The following is a 20,783-nucleotide window of genomic DNA, read 5'->3' as shown; positions in this document are numbered from 1 at the left end:
TTGATTCTCATTGTTCTTGGTAATTATGTCCTATAACGTCATGGTGAACACTGACTGAAGTAGCAAGTACTGAACCACAGCTCCTAGGGGGAATACAGAGTTAGGTTCCTCAGAGCCTCTGGTCCAACACTGTTGTCAACTGATCAATACATAATCTTGTTTTATGTGTGTTTCTGTGTAAAGACACCTTCTTTATATATTGTTGATTCCTGAACATTGAATTCACAGCCAACAGCACTATCACTCTTGCCCGAATGAAATTTATCAAACACACATTTTCTCCATAAGGCACATCATAGCCTCCTTGCACTTAGGAGCACCAGACACACTTCACTTCAGCAAACACCAACACTTCAGCACCACACTTGGGGCCATTTTAAACAGCAAAATCATCAACAAAAAGCACAAAAATGCACTTGAAAAGGATACTCATTCACAGTCTGAGAGCAGAAACAAGAATGCAGAGCATCGTCTTGTTCAACCTCAGCTGGCGACCTAAATTTTTCATCGCTCTGAGTGTGTCCACAAATGATGACGAAAGCACTCTGAGTATTGATTTTAGGGTTACAAATAAACGTTTGCACGTAGGCAAATTCTCAAATATGGAATCTGAATAAAGAGGATCAATGTATGTGTCCTCACACTTTAACATCTCTGAAATCGGGTGCATCTTAGATTCCATGAAAGATAGTATATATCAATAGAGATAGAATCTGTTATTAATGCTGAGTGAAAAACCAAGGTGAAGATGAATATCTATAGGATGAACCCAGGTATGTAAAATAAAACAAAAGTCCGCCATGCTTCTCCTTTGTACCATACAGTTAACGTATATCAAGTATTCCCCTGCGCTATGTTTTAAGCACTTTACCATCTTAATTATTTTAACCCTTACAAGGCCCTTATGAGGTTGGTACCATTTTTACTCCCATTTAATATAAAGAAGTTAAGCCCATGGTCACAAAACCAGATATTTCTTTCACTCTGAAGTAAAAATGACTGATTGGATTTAATCTATGAACTTTCCTAACATTATTTGTATCCTAACAGGAATTAAAACACAGTCAATCGTAAACTCAGAACACTCATTCTAAATTGTATTATGAAATAAAGAGGTCTTACTTTCACTTACTGCCCGCCATGTTTCTTACTTTGAAGTAAAGGGACATATACTTAAGATATGCCATCGATTTCCTCAGTAGCTGAGTTTTCCTAAGCACTGGAGTGAGGGGATTGTCCTTAGCTATTGAAAGTCTCTTCTGTTTTAGCTTTATAAAAATATATTTCTACATATGGACATCCTTTTTGTCTATGACAACACTTGCATAAATTGTACTCTGCTTATGCTGATGCTTGTTAATTTTAAATATGTTCAGGTTGAATTATATGGAGTAAAGTCATAAATTAAGATGTAAAAAACAGTAAGAATTTCCATGAGCTCCCACAGACTTATGCAAGAATCAGTGTATCTGAAAGCCGAGGTACTTCAGAAACTAAACACAGAAATATTTTATTTATTATTTTTAATTAATTAATTATTATTTTTTGGCTGTATTGGGTCTTCGTTGCTGCGCACGGGCTTTCTCTAGTTGTGGCGAGTGGGGGCTACTCTTCGTTGCAGTACATGGGCTTCTCATTGCGGTGGCTTCTCTTGTTGCAGAGCACGGGCTCTAGGCGCACGGGCTTCGGTAGTTGTGGCAGGCGGGCTCAGTAGTGGTGGTGCACAGGCTTAGTTGCTCCGTGGCATGTGGGATCTTCCCGGACCAGGGCTCGAACCCATGTCCCCTGCATTGGCAGGTGGATTCTTAACCACTGTGCCACCAGGGAAGTCCCCATTATTATTATTTTTAAAATTTAACTTATTTTTGGCTGCGTCGGGTCTTAGTTGCAGCACTCGGGATTTTCGTTGAGGCATGCAGGATCTTTCGTTGTGGTGAGCAGATTTCTCTCTAGTTGTGGTGTGCAGGTTTTCTCTTCTCTAGTTGTGGTGCGCAGGTTCCAGGGTGCGTGGGCTTTGTAGTTTGCGGCACGTGGGCTCTAGTTGTCCCGCGGCATGTGGGATCTTAGTTCCCTGACCAGGGATCGAACCCGCGTCCTCTGCATTGTAAGGTGGATTCTTTAACACTGGACCAACAGGGAAGTCCCAGAAATTTTTTTTTAACATCTTTATTGGCGTATAATTGCTTTACAATGTTGTGTTAGTTTCTGCTGTATGAAAAAGTGAATCAGCTATACGTATACATATATCCCCATATCCCCCCCCTCTTGCGTCTCCCTCCCACCCCTATCCCACCCCTCTAGGTGGTCACAAAGCACCGAGCTGATCTCCCTGTGCTATGTGGCTGCTTCCCACTAGCTATCTGTTTTACATTTGGTAGTGTATATATGTCCATGCCACTCTCTCACTTCGTCCCAGCTTATCCTTCCCCCTCCCCATATCCTCAAGTCCATTCTCTATATCTGTGTCTTTATTCCTGTCCTGCCCCTATGTTCTTCAGAACCTTTTTTTTTTTTTTTTTAGATTCCATATATATATGTGTTAGCATACGGTATTTGTTTTTCTCTTTCTGACTTACTTCACCCTGTATGACAGACTCTAGGTCCGTCCAGAAATATTTTATTTTATTTATTTATTTATTATTATTATTATTTTTTTTTGCGTTACGCGGGCCTCTCACTGTTGTGGCCTCTCCCGTTGCGGAGCACAGGCTCCGGACGCGCCGGCTCAGCGGCCATGGCTCACGGGCCCAGCCGCTCCGCGGCATGCGGGATGCTCCCGGACCGGGTCACAAACCCATGTCCCCTGCATCGGCAGGCGGACTCTCAACCGCTGTGCCACCAGGGAAGCCCCAGAAATATTTTAAATAGAGACATAAAGATTATGGAAACATATGAGTGCATTTTTTAACTCCAAAAATTTTTATAATACTTTTGCCTATTAAAAAATTACATCACTCTTGGGATTTATGATCCTGAGAAACTGTTGATTCTTTACCACATCCTCATTTAACTAATAACTTTTCCTCCAAACCTGCTGCTGCCTACCAAGTCCACGTGCTAGTCAGAGCCACCCCTGGTATCAGCAAACTTTCTGATCCTTCTGCCCACCAACTGGATATTATTAATTGCACTGTGAAATTTCTGTTTTTGTAGGTCGTTTTTGACCTATTTTTAGTTGGATATCAGCAATTTCATATGGCTCAGCCTAACATCATTTCCCTTTGACCCTCTGCGGCCCTCTATGTATATGTTGCTGCTGGCATTTATGTAGAACTGTCTGGTCCTACCAGAGGCTACCCCTTGAAGGTAGGGACTGCAGCTTGTTCCTTCACAGCGTAGATTCTGGACGAATGTTTGCGAGGGGGATGGAGTTAGAGAAGGCATCATCGTTGCCTTAACTTGCCATGTCTTCCCTTTCAGCGGTCCACATGTGCAGCATCCTGGAGCATAACTGTGCCCACTTCTGCATCAATACTCCTGGCTCGTATGTCTGCAGGTGCAAACAAGGCTACATCCTCAACTCGGATCAGACGACTTGCAGAAGTAAGGTTGCTTTGCTGTTATATTTGTTCTGTCCTCCTCTGCTCTCCCAATTTCTCCTCTTTTATCTGGGCCCATTTAATTCATCTGTGGCCCCTCCCCCAACCAAGTCATCATTTCCCTAAGGACAGAAACGAGGTTTTGTAACTCGTGTATTTTGTGTTGACCCCTGGCCCCCACTCTGCCTTCACGGCGCCGAGGCCAGAGCCAGGCACACAGTAGGCCATCAGGAAGAGTTTGGAAGATCGTTGGAGGCTCATTCTCAGAAATAGCCTCCTTGAATTTGTGAGCTGCTGTCCTTTACTTCTAAGCTGTTCTTAAGGGGGAACCGCGGAAGAGCCTTTTCATCCGCTGTCTCTATTGACTGTGCCCTGAGGAATTGTTTCTGTATTTTATTCTCTTCCCTGAAGCGTGGATTTAGGATGAGCTCCTAACATTGGCTGGGAATGATGATTCGAGTTCTGTTTTAGAGGTGTGTGGGGACCTCATTGCTTTGGTGAGGGATGCTTTATAGATCTCCTAAATAGAAAAGGACAAACAGATACAAAGTGTAATAGAACGCACATTCTCTTTTTTGGGCCAAGCCCCCAACTAGACAACATACTGACATTTGAAGCACATGAGGTAATCCGCCTCTTAGAGGAGAGAATTACGCATACACTGAGTGTTGTGCCTATAATATTTTTTCAAGTTATAAATAAAGCCACTGTGTTAGCCCACAGACAACCGGACTTCCTCAAGACATGAGGAAGACTGGCCCACACGGAGACAAATAAAACTCAGCTAGTCTGACATGTAGGTCGTGCAATGCGTAATTGTTATTATACCGCGTGGTAAGCAATTAAGCACTAATGGAAAACAGTTTGCACAAATGGCTGTAGTTAGTATCCCGTTTATAGAGCCAAACCACATTTTCCTTTTGTCTTCTCACTTTGGGTTGAGAGTGGTTGGCTAGGGGCCCCCTGACCCCCAAGATTAGGGAACATCTGCTTGACTTCTCCGGTTCTGTGGCCTGTAGAAGCCCAAAGCCCTCAGGCTATGTAAGTCCTGGGGGACCCTGTGTTCTCTGGGCTCCTCCAGGATGCCAGATTGTTTGTTGGAGCCTGAATCCTCCTGGCCTTCCGCTTGAACCTCTGACCCTTCTTCAGTTTCCACAACGAAAATCACTCGTACCATATGCTCATGAGTTTAATAGGATTTACTGGAGGACTGGGGGAGCCCAGGCAAGGTTGCCTCACATACCGCTCAGCAAACAACCTAAACATCTTCTTAGACGTGCCCCATCCTCTCCAGGAGCCTCCCACTCAGCGTTTCTCTGCAGAGCACTCAGCCTGCCTCTACCTTGCTAACTCCCATCCTGCCCTTCCCTTCTCCGGAGCGCAAAAAGTTCTCCTTGCGGCCTGCCCTGGTGATCCGCTGGGATCCGGGCATCTGCCGATGTCCACTTTCCATGGTCTGGCTTAGTCAATCCAGAGGAATTTCGAGACCAGCAACTAAAAAATAAAAAGTTTGATGTCATGAGCTGGGCCTTCCCCACACAGCAAGTTTGCCAGTCCCCGCCTGGTCCCACCTCAAGTCCTGAGGCCCCAGGCTCTCCCAAGTGTCAGTCTGGCCTTGGCTCCCTCCTGTTCTAGGGCTGTGGGTGCAAAGAGTGTGATGCAGAAACTGCCTGGGTTCAGACAGACTGATTTGGGTGGAGGAGCAAGGAGGCCCGGGTCAGAGGGGCCTTAACCCAGGCAGTGGTTCTCAAGCTTCAGTAATTAAGAGTCACCCAGGGGACTTCCCTGGTGGTGCAGTGGTTAAGAATCCGCCTGCCAATGCAGGGGACATGGGTTCGATCCCCGGTCTGGGAAGATCCCACATGCCACGGAGCAACTAAGACCGCGCGCCACAGCTACTGAGCCTATGCGCCACAGCTACTGAGCCATGATCTTGGTCTGGTGAACAGTGCAAAACTGTGCCAAGGGGAGGCTGTTCTGAGCCGCTCGTGGGGGCCTGTCCCTGCCGACGTGGAGAGAGACTCACCGGGCCCGGAGGGGAATGAGACACAGCTAGTTCCAGTTTTGAACCTTTAAGGTGTTCCAGGCCCCGTACAAATTACTAGAAATCAAAGAGTGAATAAAACAGCCATGTTTCTGCTCTCTTGGAGCTACATTCTTGCATGGAAGTAAATTGAATAAACAGCCAAGGTAGTGACGGTCCAAAGTGATTGCAGCCCCTGCCCAGATCAGTGTGCCGCACAGGACGTCCGGCCCAACTACAGCCACTCATTAAGTGTTTACCATGCGCCAGGAGCTCTCCTGAGTGCTTCTTACTCATCATCTCATTAACTCTGACACTGAGCTCTTCAGGTAGGTTTAGCATTCTCATTTTACAGGCAAGGAAAATAAGGCACCAGAAAAGGTTAGACCATTTACTCAAGGTTCTGTGGCTAATAATGAGACCAAACCAGAACCTAAATCCTATTATGTGTGACTGCACGGGCCTAGCTTTTACTCACCATTTGATACTGTCCCATGATCCTTGAGGTGTAAGGCAACCCTGCCTCCAAGCCCACGAGGACAGGCATGTTCAAAGGCTCACTGTTTCCAGGGGAGACTCAGAACTAATTCACCAGGACTAACATTCAAATGATTGTTGCTCCCCCAAGTTAACTACCAAATCCTGAGATATTGTCATTGTACAGGATGATTGTGAGAGGGACTCTTAGGCAATGGCCTTCAAACACACACACACACACACACACACACACACACACACACACACACACACACACACACACACACACACACACACTATACCCACCATTTTCGATTCCAACCCTGCCTGTGTGGAGAGAGTAGGCAGGCACAGCTGATTCATAGGTTCTTCGAGTGGAAACAGACCTTGTCTATCAGACTGTTAGCTCTCTTTCCCACTTAACCCAGGAATTCTGTCTCTTCCCGGTGTCCCACAGTGATGGTGCATGTCCAACCATCGTCACCCATCTGGAGCACCAGGTCATTACAGAGCACCTGTATCCCACCTCCAGATAGCCTGGATCAGTGGTCGAGCTGAAGTCCTACTCTCTGTAATTCCCACCTTTGATCCTATTTCTGCCATCTGAAGCTATATACCAAAAAGTTTATTTCCTTTTCCAACTAAAAAGAGAAAGCCCTTTGATTATTGAAGAGTGTAATCCCCCACTCCCCACTGATTTTCTCTTTTTCAGGGGAGGCATGAATACATCTTAAGATGACTCGGATTTGGGTCTTTTCACTGTCCAGAAACCCTCTTCTGGACACCAGTTAGTCAGTGTCTCAAAATGTGCCCTTTCATTTAAAGACCAGATCAAGCACATTAAATAATCTTATGTTCAAAGTTTTGCCCACATGAGCAATTTGGAATGTACTGGAGGCAACATTATGGATTCTTCTGTCCTCCAAAAAGGCTTCCCCATCCAAAACCATTATATAAGATATATGCAAAAGCACTACCATAGTGCATAGCGCATAGGGCTCAATAGAAGTTTATGTACTTCCCTTTCTCCATTTAAAAACGTGGGGGGAGGCAATCCTCATGAAGTGTGCCTCTCTTCACATGTCTGTTTCCCTCTACCATTTCCCTCCCCTTGAATTCTTTTCCCACTAACAAGAAGGAACTTTATCTTGTTTTCTTTCTTTTTTAAAAAACAAGGAATTCTCCCTTTCTTGCATCCCTTCTGGAATATTTAATCTATCTGGAAGAATAATGAAAATGCAACATTTAGAAAACTTCACTTGGCAAGAAAATGTAAACTTTCTTGTGCAGCTTTCTCATTTTTTTCTTTCTCGAGAAACACACCAAATGCATTTTACAGCTTTCATGGTTCAGATATGTTCCTGACATTATTTTCCCAAGCTACATAAGAGATTTAATAGCTTTTATTTTACTTATTATTTTTGGGTGGCCACACTGTGTGGCATATGGGATCTTCCCTGACCGGTGATCGAACCTGCGCCTCCTGCAGTGGAAACATGGAGTCTTAACAACTGGACCGCCAGGGAAGTCCAATAGCTTTTATATTCGAGTTTAATCAAAGGGCATGACCCCTTTGATGTGACAGAAAAACAGTCACATTATTAAAAAGGGAAAAGGAAGCTATACCCAACATTCCTCATGAATGTGAATGCAAAAATTCTTAAAAACGTATCAAATAGAATCCATATATATAATATAATCAAGACCAAATGGGATTTATCAAAAGAATGCAAGGTTGGTTTAACGTTCAAAAATCAGTCAATATATGGCATGATACTATACACAGAAAATCCTAAAGATGCTACCAGCGAACTACTAGAGCTCATTAATGAATTCGGTAAAGTTGCAGGATACAAAATTTTTTAATTTATTTTTGGCTGTGTTGGGTTTTTGTTGCTGTGCGCAGGCTTTCTCTAGTTGTGGTGAGTGGTTGCTATTCTTCTGTTGCAGTGCACAGGCTTCTCATCGCGGTGGCTTCTCTTGTTGCGGAGCATGGGCTCTCGGCACGTGGGCTTCCGCAGTTGTGGCACACAGGCTCAGTAGTTGTGGCACACAGGCTTAGTTGTTCCATGGCATGTGGGATCTTCCCAGACCAGGGCTTGAACCCGTGTCCCCCGCATTGGCAGGCGGATTCCTAAGCACTGTGCCACCAGGGAAGCCCTGCAGGATACAAAATTAATACACAGAAATCTGTTGCATTTCTATACACTAACACTGAAATATCAGAAAGAGAAATTAAGGAAACAATCCCATTTACCATTGCATCAAAAAGAATAAAATACCTAGGAATAAACCTACTTAAGAAGGTAAAAGACCTGTACTTGGAAAACTATAAAGCACTGATGAAAGAAATGGAAGACGACACAAATAGATGGAAAGGTATACTGTGTTCTTGGATTGGAAGAATTAATATTGTTAAAATGACCATACTACCCAAGGCAATCTATAGATTCAGTGCAATCCCTATCAAAATACCAATGGCATTTTTCAAAGAACTAGAGCAAATAATTTTGAAATTTATATGAAACACAAAAGACCCTAAATAGCCAACACAATCTTGAGAAAGAAGAACAGAGGTAGAAGAATCACACTCCCTGACTTTAGACTGTGCTACCAAGCTACAGTAATCCAAACAGTATGTACTGACACAGAAACAGACACACAGATCAATGGAACAGAATAGAGAGCCCAGAAATAAACCCACACACTTATGGTCAATTAATATATTACAGAGGAGGTAAGAATATACAATGGAGAGAAGACAGTCTCTTCAATAAGTGGTGCTAGGAAAACTGGACACCTACATATAAAAGAATGAAATTAGAACATTTTCTAACACCGTATACAAAAATAAACTCAAAATGTATTAAAGACCTAAATGTTAGATCAGAAACCACAAAACTCCTAGAGGAAAACACAGGCAGAACACTCTTTGACATATATCATAGTAATATGTTTTTGGATCTGTCTCTTAAAACAAAGGAAATAAAAGCAAAACTAAGCATATGGGACCTAATTAAACTTAAAAGCTTTTGCACAGCAAAGGAAACCATTGACAAAACGAAAAACCAACCTACTGAATGAGAGTATTTGCAAATGATATGATCGATAAGGGGTTAATATCCAAAAGATATAAACAGCTCATACAACTCAACATCAAAACAGACAAACAACCCAATTGAAAAACAGGCAGAAGACCTGAACAGACATTTTTCCAAAGAGAACATGCAGATGCCCAACAGGTACATGAAAAGAAGCTCAACATCGCTAACCATCAGGGAAGTGCAAATCAAATTCACAATGAGATATCACCTCACCCCCGTCAGAATGGCTCTCATCAAAAAGAACACAAATAACAAATGTTGGCGAGGATGTGGTGAAAAGGGAACCCTCATACACTGTTGGTGAAGCCACTGTGGAAAACAGTATAGAGGTTTCTCAAAAAACTAAAAAAAGAACTACCGTATGATCCAGCAATTCCACTCCTGGGTATATATTCGAAAGAAACAAAAACGCGATACATGCACCCCAATGTTCATAGCAGCATTATTTACAATTGCCAAGATATGGAAGTAACCTAAGTGTCCATCAACAGATGAATGCATAAAGAAGATGTGATATATGTATACAATGGAATACTACTCAGCCATAACAAAGAATTAAATTTTGCCATTTGCAACAACATGAATGGACTTGGAGGGTATTATTTTGCTAAGTGAAATAAGTCAGACAGAGAAAGGTAAATACTGGAAGTTATCACTGATATGTGGAATCTAAAAAAATACAACAAACTAGTGAATATAATAAAAAGAAACAGACTCACAGGTATAAAGAACAAATTAGTGGTTACCAGTGGGGAGAGGGAGGGGGAAGGAGTAAGTAAGGGTAGGAGATTAAGAGGTACAAACTATTATGTATAAAATAAACTACAATGGACTTGCCTGGTGGTGCAGTGGTTAAGAATCCGCCTGTCAATGCAGGGGACACGGGTTCAATCCCTGGTCTGGGAAGATCCCACATGCTGCAGAGCAACTAAGCCCGTGCGCCACAACTACTGAGCCTGCAAGCCACAACTACTGAAGCCTGCGCATCTAGAGCCCATGCTCTGCAACAAGAGAAGCCACCCCAATGAGAAGCCTGCACACTGCAACAAAGAGTAGCCCCAGGGCTTCCCTGGTAGCGCAGTGGTTGAGAGTCCGCCTGCCGATGCAGGGGACGCGGGTTCGTGCCCCGGTCCGGGAAGATCCCACATGCCGCGGAGCGGCTAGGCCCGTGAGCCATGGCCGCTGAGCCTGCGCGTCCGGAGCCTGTGCTCCACAACGGGAGAGGCCACAACAGTGAGAGGCCCGCGTACAGCAAAAAAAAAAAAAAAAAGAGAGTAGCCCCAGCTTGCTGCAACTAGAGAAAGCCCCTGTGCAACAGTGAAGACCCAGTGCAGCCACAAACACACACACACACACACACACACACACACACACAAAACTACAAGGATATATTGCACAGCACAGGGAATATAGCCAATATTTTATAATAATTATAGAGTAAAACCTTTAAAAATTGTGAATCACTGTACTGTACACCTGTAACTTATACAGCATCAACTATACTTCAATAAAAATCAATATAATTCAATTCACCATATTAACAGATTAAAAAAATGAAAAAATATAGGATCATTTCAATAGATGCCAGAAGAGCATTGGACAATACCCAACATTTGTTCATGATAAAAACTCTCAATAAACTAGAAATAAAAGGGAGATTCCTCAACCTGATAAAGAGCACCTATGAAAGAACCTACAGTTAACATCATACTCAAGAGTAAAAGACTAAGTGTTTTCCTTTTAAGATAAGGAACAAGAAAGTACGTCCACTGCCACACTTCCATTCAACATTGGACTGGATGCTTTAACTGATATAATAATGAAATAAAAAGAAATTAGAAAGTCATACAGATTGGAAAGGAAAAGGTAAAACTGTCTTTATTTACAGACTATGTGATTGCATATGTAGAAAAGCTAATAGAATCTTCAAAAAAGCTACTAAAATTAATTAATGAATTCAGCAAGGTTGCAAGATAAAAACTCAATATACAAAATTATTTGATTGTATTTTTATATACTGGCAACAAAAATCTGAAATAGACATTTAAAAAGTACCATTTTACACTAGTATCAGAAATATAGAAATTAGGGATCAATTTGACAAAAGATGTACATTGACAAAGATAAAAGATGTCTGCAATAAATTAAAGAAGACCTAAATAAATGGAGAGATATGTCAAATCATCGAATAGAAGACTTACTATTGCTAAGATGTCAGTTCTTTCCAAAATGACCTATAGATTCAAAGCAATCTCTATCAAAATCCTAGCAGAATTTTTTGGGTAGAAACTGATAATCTGATTCTAATATATAAATGAAAATGAAAACAATTGAATAGTCAAATATGATTGATTCTTATTATTCACGATAGTTATGGTTTATAAGTCTCTGTTAACATTGAAATAGTGATTACTGGATCATCGTTCCTAGGGGAAGTACAGGGTTCGTTTCCTGAGAGCTTCTGGCCACAACATTTCGCCAATCGATACAGAACCTTGTTTTATGGGTGTTTCTGTTTAAAGACAGAATTGTATGTTGTTGATTCATTAACATTGAACTCACAGCCAACAGCACTATTACTCATGACTGAATGAAGCTCATGTAACACACATCTTTCCTCCAAAAGGCACATCACGGCCTTCTTGCCTTAGGAACACTAGACCGCACTTCAACACTATTGTTAGGAGCCATTTTACACAGTGAGGTCACCAATAGAAAGCACAAAAATTTTTTTAAATATGGCCCTAAATAGAACACCAAAAAAATGCTTATTTACAGTATGAGAGCTAAAACAAGAAGTCAGAGCATTGCTTGTTTGACCTTCACTGGGAAAGTGCGTTAGGTGGCTCAATTTTTTTTTTTTTTTTTTTTGCTGTACGCGGGCCTCTCATTGTTGTGGCCTCTCCCGTTGCGGAGCACAGGCTCCAGACGCGCAGGCTCAGCGGCCATGGCTCACGGGCCCAGCCACTCCGCGGCACGTGGGATCTTCCCCAGACCGGGGCATGAACCCGTGTCCCCTGCATCGGCAGGCGGACTCTCAACCACTGCGCCACCAGGGAAGCCCCAGGTGACTCAATTTTTTCACCACTCTGTACAGATCCATGAATGGCCCTGAAAATGCTACAAGTATTGATTTTGGGTTCCAAGAAAAATTTTATCAAGTAGGTGAATTCGCAAATACAGAATCTGCAAATAATGAGGATCAACTAAAACTTTGAAATAAAGTTGTGGGGATCAAATTATCTTACTTGAGGACTGACTGTAAAGCAGCAGTAATCAAAACAGTGCAGTATTTGTGTAACGATGGACAACACCTGAGCAGAATATAGTCCAGAAATAGACCCACATGTATATGGTGAAGTGTTTTTTGACAAAGGTGTCAAGGCAATTCATGGGGAAAAAATAATGTCATCAACAGGTGGTGTTACAACAACTGGATTGCCATGTGCCAAAAAACGCACATTGACCCTTGCATCACACCATATACAAAAATTTATTCAAAATTGATTTAAAATGTTAATATAGAGTAGAAACATTTAAATGTCTGGATGAAAATGAAAGAAAAAATTTTGATAACCCTGGGTTTGGCAAGGATTTTTTTAAATAGGACACAAAACATAAAAGAAAAACTCAGTAAATTGAACATCATCAAGATTAAAACATTTGCTCTTCCAGATACACTGCTACTAAAGGGAAAAGGTCAAGTCACAGACTGGAATTAAATATTTGCAAATATATATCCAACAAAGGACCTTAGAATTTATAAAGAATTCTTACAACTCAATAATAGAAAAATAAACAGCCCAGTCAAAATGGGCAAAAGAGGGCTTCCCTGGTGGCGCAGTGGTTGAGAGTCCGCCTGCCGATGCAGGGGACACGGGTTCGTGCCCCGGTCCGGGAAGATCCCACATGCCGCGGAGTGGCTGGGCCCATGAGCCACGGCCGCTGAGCCTATGCGTCCGGAGCCTGTGTTCCGCAATGGGAGAGGCCACAACAGTGAGAGGCCCGTGTACAGAAAAAAAAAAAAAGGAAAAAAAAAAAAAAAGATTTGAATAGACACTAAACCAAAGAAGATGTATAAAGAAGAGATGCTCAAACTTATTAGATACTAAGGAAATACAAATTAAAGCCACAATGAGATACCACTATACTTCTACTAGATTGGATACATTTTAAAATATTGACCATGCCAAGTATTAGCAAAGTTGGGAACAGAATTATCATTGTTCCTGGTAGGAATGTAAAATGGTTCAACCACTTTGGAAAACAGTTTAGCAGTTTCTTACAAAGTTACGTATGTACCTACCATAATTCCACTTTTAGGTATTTACTTAAAAGAAATTAAAGTTTATATCCAAACAAATGTTTATAGCAGCTTTACTTGTAATAACCTAAAACTGGAAACAGCCCAAATCATCAACAGGTGAATTCATAACAAATTGTGATATATGCATACAATGTAATACTACTAGGCAATGAAAAGAATGAGCTATTGACCCATGCAGCAAGCTGGATAAATGTCAAGATAACCGTGTTGAATCAAAGAAATGAGACCAAAAAAAAGAGTACATATTGTAGGATTCCATTTATATGAAATTTTAGAAAATGGTAACTAATCTATGATCAGCAGATTAGTGGTTGCCTGGGGCCAAGGGGAGAGAAGGGACAGGTGGAGGGATTACAGAGGGGCACTAGGAAACTTTGGGGATTTGGAGGTGATGGATATGTTATCTTGATTATGGTGATGATATGTTGATATGTCAAGTTTACCAACTTGTCTATGTTGAATATGTGTAGTTTATTGTACGTCATTTAAATTCAATAATATATATGTATGTATATATATGTATTTTCAGAACAGGGTGGTTTGGGTAGGTAACTGGTGCTGAGACAGAAGGCTGCAAGAGAAGAGATTGGAGAAAGAGTCATGGAACAATCAGGGAACGCTTTGGGGAATAGGGGTTTTTCTAGCAAATCAAAGAAGAGAAGAGAAATGTAGAGCTTGTTGTCTTTAGGGGATGCTAACTGTACAGACTGCCTATTTGGAATAGTTTGTTTGGGACATTAGTGGGGGATGAGGAAGGGAATTTAAGCTGGAACAAATTATGGAGTGATTTGATTCCCAAGCTGAGTTCCAGCTGCTGTCTTTGGTGGATAGAGGGGCTGAACACAGGGTGTCAAGGGGAAAACCACATTTTAGTAAATTGACCGTGGCAGTCATATATACAGAGGATTAGAATTAGGATTAGATAATAGGTGCCGAAATACCATCCATCCATCCACTCATTCATTCATTTATTCATTCAATACTTACTGATTCCCCTCTATGAGCCAGATGCCCTTGTGGTGTGTGGGAGAAAAGTGTTTCCTCTTATATGTTTGAGATCCAAGACCCTCCAAGAACACTCAGATCTTGGCTTCCCTTGTGCTCTGCACGTGCAGAGCAGAACATGGACGATGCAATCAGTTTACAGTTCAAATCAGTTCAGTCAATTCAGTGCATGTGTTTCTTATGCCCATGGAGTTAATTAGGAGATCATAGCAATAATCCCCACCCCAGAGAGGAGTTTATGACCGAAGATGGGGAATGGTGGGTGAGGGTTGTTAGAATTTAAACTGATAAATAACTTAAGAGAGGAAAACTGGTTTTGCGGGGAAAGCAGTGAGTCCGGGCGAGAGCCCACACAAGTGGTTGGATGCAACTGGAGATGAAAAAGAAAATGCCTGGCTGGATACGCTTGGTGGTGGTAATTGGCCCTGAAGATGGATGGAATCTTGGAGGGAGGAAGGTAGCGTGGAAAGGGGAGGTCAAGGGCTCAGCTTCGGGGCTGCCCACAAAGCTGAGACAGCGCGGAGCAAGTGCAAGAGTGAGCAGACTGCGTGCGCGCACGCGAACGGGCGGCTTTGAGGGTCAACTTGTTAGGAATGCAAATTCCTAGGCCCTACTCACCCCAGACCTACTGAATCAGGGACTCCAGGGATGCAGCCTAGGAGGGTGTCCTTTTAACATCCTTTTAAAGCCCTCCAGGGGATTCTGGTCAAGTTTGAAAACGACTGCCCCCGCTGTTTCAAACTAGATCTCTCCCTGGGAGATTCCACTCCTCAGGGAGTTCATATTGAGAACGTGATGATGTGACTGACAGCCGTTTGGAAACTGCAAAGCGCTCTGCATGACTAGGGCATTATGCGTTCACTCTTATTTATCATTTTGATCAACCTCGTTCAGTCAGATTTACTTATGTTTTCAGGCTTTGTTTTGGGGATCCTCCTCTTTTCCCCTTCTGAAAAGAAAACGAAAATCTCGTTCATGAATAGGAGAACTGATTGAAAACGAATGAAGCCGTTGGGGGAGGAGGGATGCGAGGCACAGCTGGAGTTTGCCTGGAAGGACAGGTTTGTTCTTCTGGGTGACTTTGGGTTGGTGGTGTTTCTTCCAGCAGAGACAAGGCTGATGGCTCCCATTTACTGCTGAAAGTCTTTAACTCCAAACTGCAGCTGTCAAAATAAGATTAGGGCTTTCAGACATGATGGAAGAAGGGGGATGGTCCCCAAAATGCAGGCTTAGGTTTGGCAAATGTTTGCAGAGCCCTAACTCCAAGTGAGTTTTCGGGGTTGGAGCAGGCAGAAATGGCGTTGTTTCCCAGCTGAGTGAAATAACAGCTCTGATAATAAATTTCTCTTCTCTCTCGCTGTGATACATAATTTCTGATTTCTACATCTCAAGCTAAATAGCAGCAGGAGCCGTAAAAAAAAAAGTGGAGCATGTCTTTAAAGGTGTTCATTTTGCTCTAAGTCCAGAGGAGAAATTAAACTGTCATCGGTGTCGACAGCACGCCATGCGGCTTGTCTAAAATTCTGCAAAGTCAGTAAAAAGCCTTTGATCTCGCCCAGGGTGATGTCAGGCACAGCCACTGCAGTCCTTGTCCCGTGCTTCTCATCCAGTGTAACCAGATGGAAGTTTTCCAAGTTCTTGGGCGGAGGTGCTGTGCTAGGGTTTCAAGATCACACACTGAGGAAGGCCCTGAAATCTAGAATGGCTGTGAGCCTCAGGGGAACGCTAGGGAAGGCTTTGAGCATAGCCCTGGGGCTCTTAGTTATCAAATCCTCACTGATTTATTTCACTTGGGAAGACTGAGCAGATGCAGTTAACATCCCTCCTAAAATTCTCCAGGAAACCAGAGAAGCAAGTGGATTTTGCTGACTGTCAGCTATATATGCTAACATTTGCCCTCTGGAAAGGCATTGTTTGCGTTTGTTGAGATCTTTTGTTATAAAATTCAAAATTGCCTACTTTGCTGTGTCAGATCAATTCAGCATAGAACTCACGAACTAAAAACTTAGTCACAGATACATTGATGTCTTTTAAAGCAATCTGAATCTAGTGGGGGGTTTCATAGGCACCCAATAAAGTGATATTATATTAGAATTGTGATGTAGGCAAAATTTGGTTGGGGTTCACCTTTCCTCCATGCTTAACTAGGCCTGCACCACCAAGACCTTTCTTTACCCTAAACTAGGAAAAAAGGAGACTAACATTTGTTGAGTACCTCCCATCTCTCAGATGCTTTATCATCTATATTATCTCATTTAACCCTGCCATAAGATGTTTTCTCCACTTAATTATTTAACCTCTATGAAAATTCAATCTCACAGAAATCACTTATATGAAGTCACGCAGGTCACCTTGCTGAAGCCAGGTCTGGCTCCAAAGGCAATATTCTTTTCATTCTATCTGATTGCTTCCCTTAAGCCCTATGGAAAGAAACATAACTGCCCCTTATCTCCTCCTCCAAGATTCAATCCCCTTGATCCCTACTTTTTCATATTACCTCCTTCAGGTCCTTGTATAAAATAATCTTTTCTGTGAGACCACCTTCTGACCACACTATTTAAAGCAGAAGCTCCCTTTCCTCCATACTCCCAACCCCCCTTTCCTGCTTAATTTTGTTCTATAGCACTTTTAAGATCTAACGTAATACATACATATATATATATATATATATGTATTTATATATTTTTTTTCCCGGTACATGGGCCTCTCACTGTTGTGGCCTCTCCCGTTGCGGAGCACAGGCTCCGGACGCGCAGGCTCAGCGGCCATGGCTCACGGGCCCAGCTGCTCCGCGGCATGTGGGATCCTCCCGGACCGGGGCACGAACCCATGTCCCCTGCATCGGCAGGCGGACTCTCAACCACTGCGCCACCAGGGAAGCCCCTGTAATATATATTTTTACCAGTTTATGTTGTTTATGTCTGGCCCCTGTCCATGGTATGCTAGTAAATGTTTAACAACCAGGTCTCCAGGGGGAAAAGCTCCAATTTGCAATGTTCACCAATTCCTGTGTTGTCAATACTACCACCATGGCTGATTTCAAGCTACCCACTTGGCCTTGCTGAACGCAGAGTTGGGAAGAAGTGGGCACCGTCTGTCAATGTGAGTCAGTAGGAGCTGGCTTCTCACTTGAATATCTGCTACATAGGGACAGAGATTGATTGATTTTTTTAATCTATTTTATTCACTGTTTTTCTCTCAGCTGTTTGAGCAATTTGACGAATGAATGAATTCAGTCATTCAAATATATTTTAAAAAATTGACCACATGCCAAACACCATGCTAGTTATTTGAGCTGGAGGGCTGAACAGGACAATCACTGCCTTCAGATGGCAGGGGAAGTAGACATGAAATTAACAATTGCAAATTAAGTGTTGTTATAACTGTGGTAAGGGAAGCCCCTGAAGGGGAACTTGACCTCTAAAAGGGCGTGGTCAGATAACAGCCCCCCATCCCTGAGTACTCCAGGCTGGTGACTGTCAAGTCAGATCAACACGTGTCCACTAAGCACCTGCTACGTGAAGTGTGTGGTGTCACAGGCACCCTGAAGACCACCGAAGACTTATCCTGTGCCTTTCAGAGCTTACAGCCTGGGTAAGACTGATGAGTGAGGAATGACTGACAACCCTGTATTTCAGGTGTTGGGTCCATTCATCCATTCATCACAAGCACTTAAGGAGCACCTGCAATGTGCCAGGCACTGTGCTAGGTACCAGGGATGCAGCAGACAGCAAGGCAGCTGGTTCCTTAGCTGTCATGAGAATTCTGGTGTCTGCAGCTGGGGGCTGGCTGCCCGATGTCATTGTACTCTTCTGGGAGAGGAATATCTCTTGCTGGGGACGAGGAGAGGTACAGAGACTCGGGAAACATTTTATTCCCATCTCACTCATCTTCCCAGGACCCCATTTCTGATGGAGCAGTTGTTTTAGGACTCTAGGAACATCCCTGTTGGGAGGCAAGGGGTATGGGACTTTGTCACTGTTCATTCAGTAGACGAACACTTACGGGGCACCAACTACATGCGCTAGAACACTGGGGAATCAAAACTGAGTCAGACCAGATCATTCTCATGGGGCAGACAGACCTGTGATCCGGTCCTTCTAATACTGTGGGCTAAATGCATACGTGCTCTAGTGGAGTGGTGTGTATAGGGCTAGAGGAGCCTAGAGGAAGGAGACTCTAAGCTCAGCCAAGCTGAAGAAGGCTTCCTGGAGGAGGTGACATCGGGCTGAAGTCAGTAGCCATGAGTGGGGGTAACGGAGTAGAGAAGGCTTGGAAGGGTAATGGGAACTCTGAATCCACTGCTTCTCCGACGCCCAGTTTTATCACCCTTCAGTGAAATCCTCCCGGGCTGTGAGAAAAAGAAGTGCTGTTTTCCTAAAGAATAAGGAATCATCCAAAAACATCTGTATTTGTTTCAAATGGAAGTGACCACTGCCAGAAAAACAACAAAGTTGTTTTGTGAGAACCTAGCCTGTATTTATTCCTTACTCTTTGTTTAATTAAATTAATCCTCCATGGTCTCCTTTGGGACAGACAGTACAGAGCACTAGTGGCCATAAATCCCCAGTGTTCTAAAAACAGTGTGAAAGGCCTGAGGCCAGCTGGCAGGCCTGCTGTTTGTGGGATCGTTCTTCTGGAACTCCTGTTCCTACCACACTTTGCACCCTTACTTAGTGTCCGGGGTCTTTTAGCCACTTGGAGAGGGGTCCAAGGACAGCAAAAAAATCTGAGATTTGCTTAAAAGAAGGATCTGAGCCTGCAGACTCAGTTGATAAAGGGGGAGGCTGACTCTTGCATCTGGGCCCCTTCCCCTTGAAGGATTGTGAGGACTTTTATCCTGTAGGTTCAATGGCTCTCAACCTGGCTGCACACTGGAGTTATCTGGGAGCTTTAGCAAACAGTGTTGCCTGCATCCCAGCCCCAGCTGCCTGATTTAAGGGGTTGGGCTGGGCATCAGGATTTTCCAAAGGTTCCCAGATGGTTCTAATGAGCAGCGAGGTCATGCCCTGGTAGATGGGACCCTGTAGTGATTCATGGCTGTCCTGTTCCGGAAGGCATAAGCATCTCATTGCCTCTCTACCTACCTTATGGGGGGAAGTCTTGGGGGGAAAATGCTTATTGCTTCAAGATCCTGGTTCACTGCTTTTATTTTATTTTATAAAGACACACTTTATTTTTTATTTTTTTTATTTTTATTTTTGGCTGTGTTGGGTCTTCCTTGCTACGCGTGGGCTTTCTCTAGTTGCGGCGAGCAGGGGCTACTCTTGGTTGCGGTGCACGGGCTTCTCACTGCGGTGGCTTCTCTTGGCGCGTGGGCTTCAGTAGTTGTAGCACGCAGGCTTCAGTAGTTGTGGCTTGCAGGCTCAGCTGTGGCTCGCGGGCTCTAGAGCTCAGGCTCAGTAGTTGTGGCGCACGGGCTTAGTTGCTCCACGGCATGTGGGATCTTCCCGGACCAGGGATCGAACCTGTGTCCCCGGCACTGGCAGGCAGATTCTTAACCACTGTGCCATCAGGGAAGTCCTCACTGCTTTTAAGATGCTACTTTCAAAGGGGTTCTTTTGTAACGTTGATTTTTTTTCATTATTATAAAAGCTCTTTGTATAAGCTCTTGTTAGAAAATTCAAAAACAGATCATTATAAATAAGAGAAAAAAATTACTTAAACTGCCACCACTTCTTCGTAACCACTGCTAGGCAGGATTCCTGCTGGACACAGAGAGGAGGCATAGCAGCTGTGGGAGCTGAGAAGGGGGACCCAGGTGGAGAAGCTCGTACCCCCCCACCTTCAGAGATGGGCTTGGGATTTGGGGGTACGTTGGTCCAGTGTACTGGGGTGTCATTTTCCAGCCATCAGGACTTTGTGCATGGACGCTCTCCTCCCAGTTAGGGAGCCTAGCAAGGGAGACACAGTAAATACATCACTACATAAATGCCTATGTGATTAACATTGTGACACATGCCAGGAGGGAGAAGTGCAGGGGTGCACTGACATGCACAGACAGCCGATGGGCGGGGCCGAGAGCTCTGAAGAACAATTGAAGGTCCTCCTGTCAAGAGGTTGATTTTCCCATCAACGTGCAAGCAAACCCAAGCTACTTTCGCTTGGAATTCAGAAAACTACTGCTGTTCCCAAAGCAGTGATTTTCATTTATCTGTTCTAGAAGTCCTTTATATTTCCCAGAGCTAAAAGAAACTGTGATGCAACCAGAATTATCCTTCCGAAGCACAGCTCAGGTAAAATGGCCCGTGTCCCTTTGGAAGGCTTTTACCTTGAGTGGTCCCCACTGCCTGCTGGGCACAGTTCAG

At 43.4% G+C, this 20,783-nt stretch overlaps 1 protein-coding gene across 1 annotated transcript in view; it reads left to right on the top strand.

The window, feature by feature from the left end:
- Positions 1 to 20,783, top strand: part of MATN2 (matrilin 2) — a 155,753-nt gene that overhangs the window by 59,077 nt on the left and 75,893 nt on the right. The window contains exon 4 of the mRNA XM_082674458.1: positions 3,421 to 3,543. Within this exon, the coding sequence (XP_082530584.1) occupies positions 3,421 to 3,543 (123 nt within the window). The remainder of the gene's footprint in view (positions 1 to 3,420; positions 3,544 to 20,783) is intronic.

Source organism: Grampus griseus (genome assembly GCF_964374135.1).
Source record: "Grampus griseus genome assembly, chromosome: 17".
NCBI lineage: Eukaryota > Metazoa > Chordata > Mammalia > Artiodactyla > Delphinidae > Grampus > Grampus griseus.
Note: the sequence above shows the minus strand (reverse complement) of the source record. Positions and strands in the feature narration are given on the sequence as shown.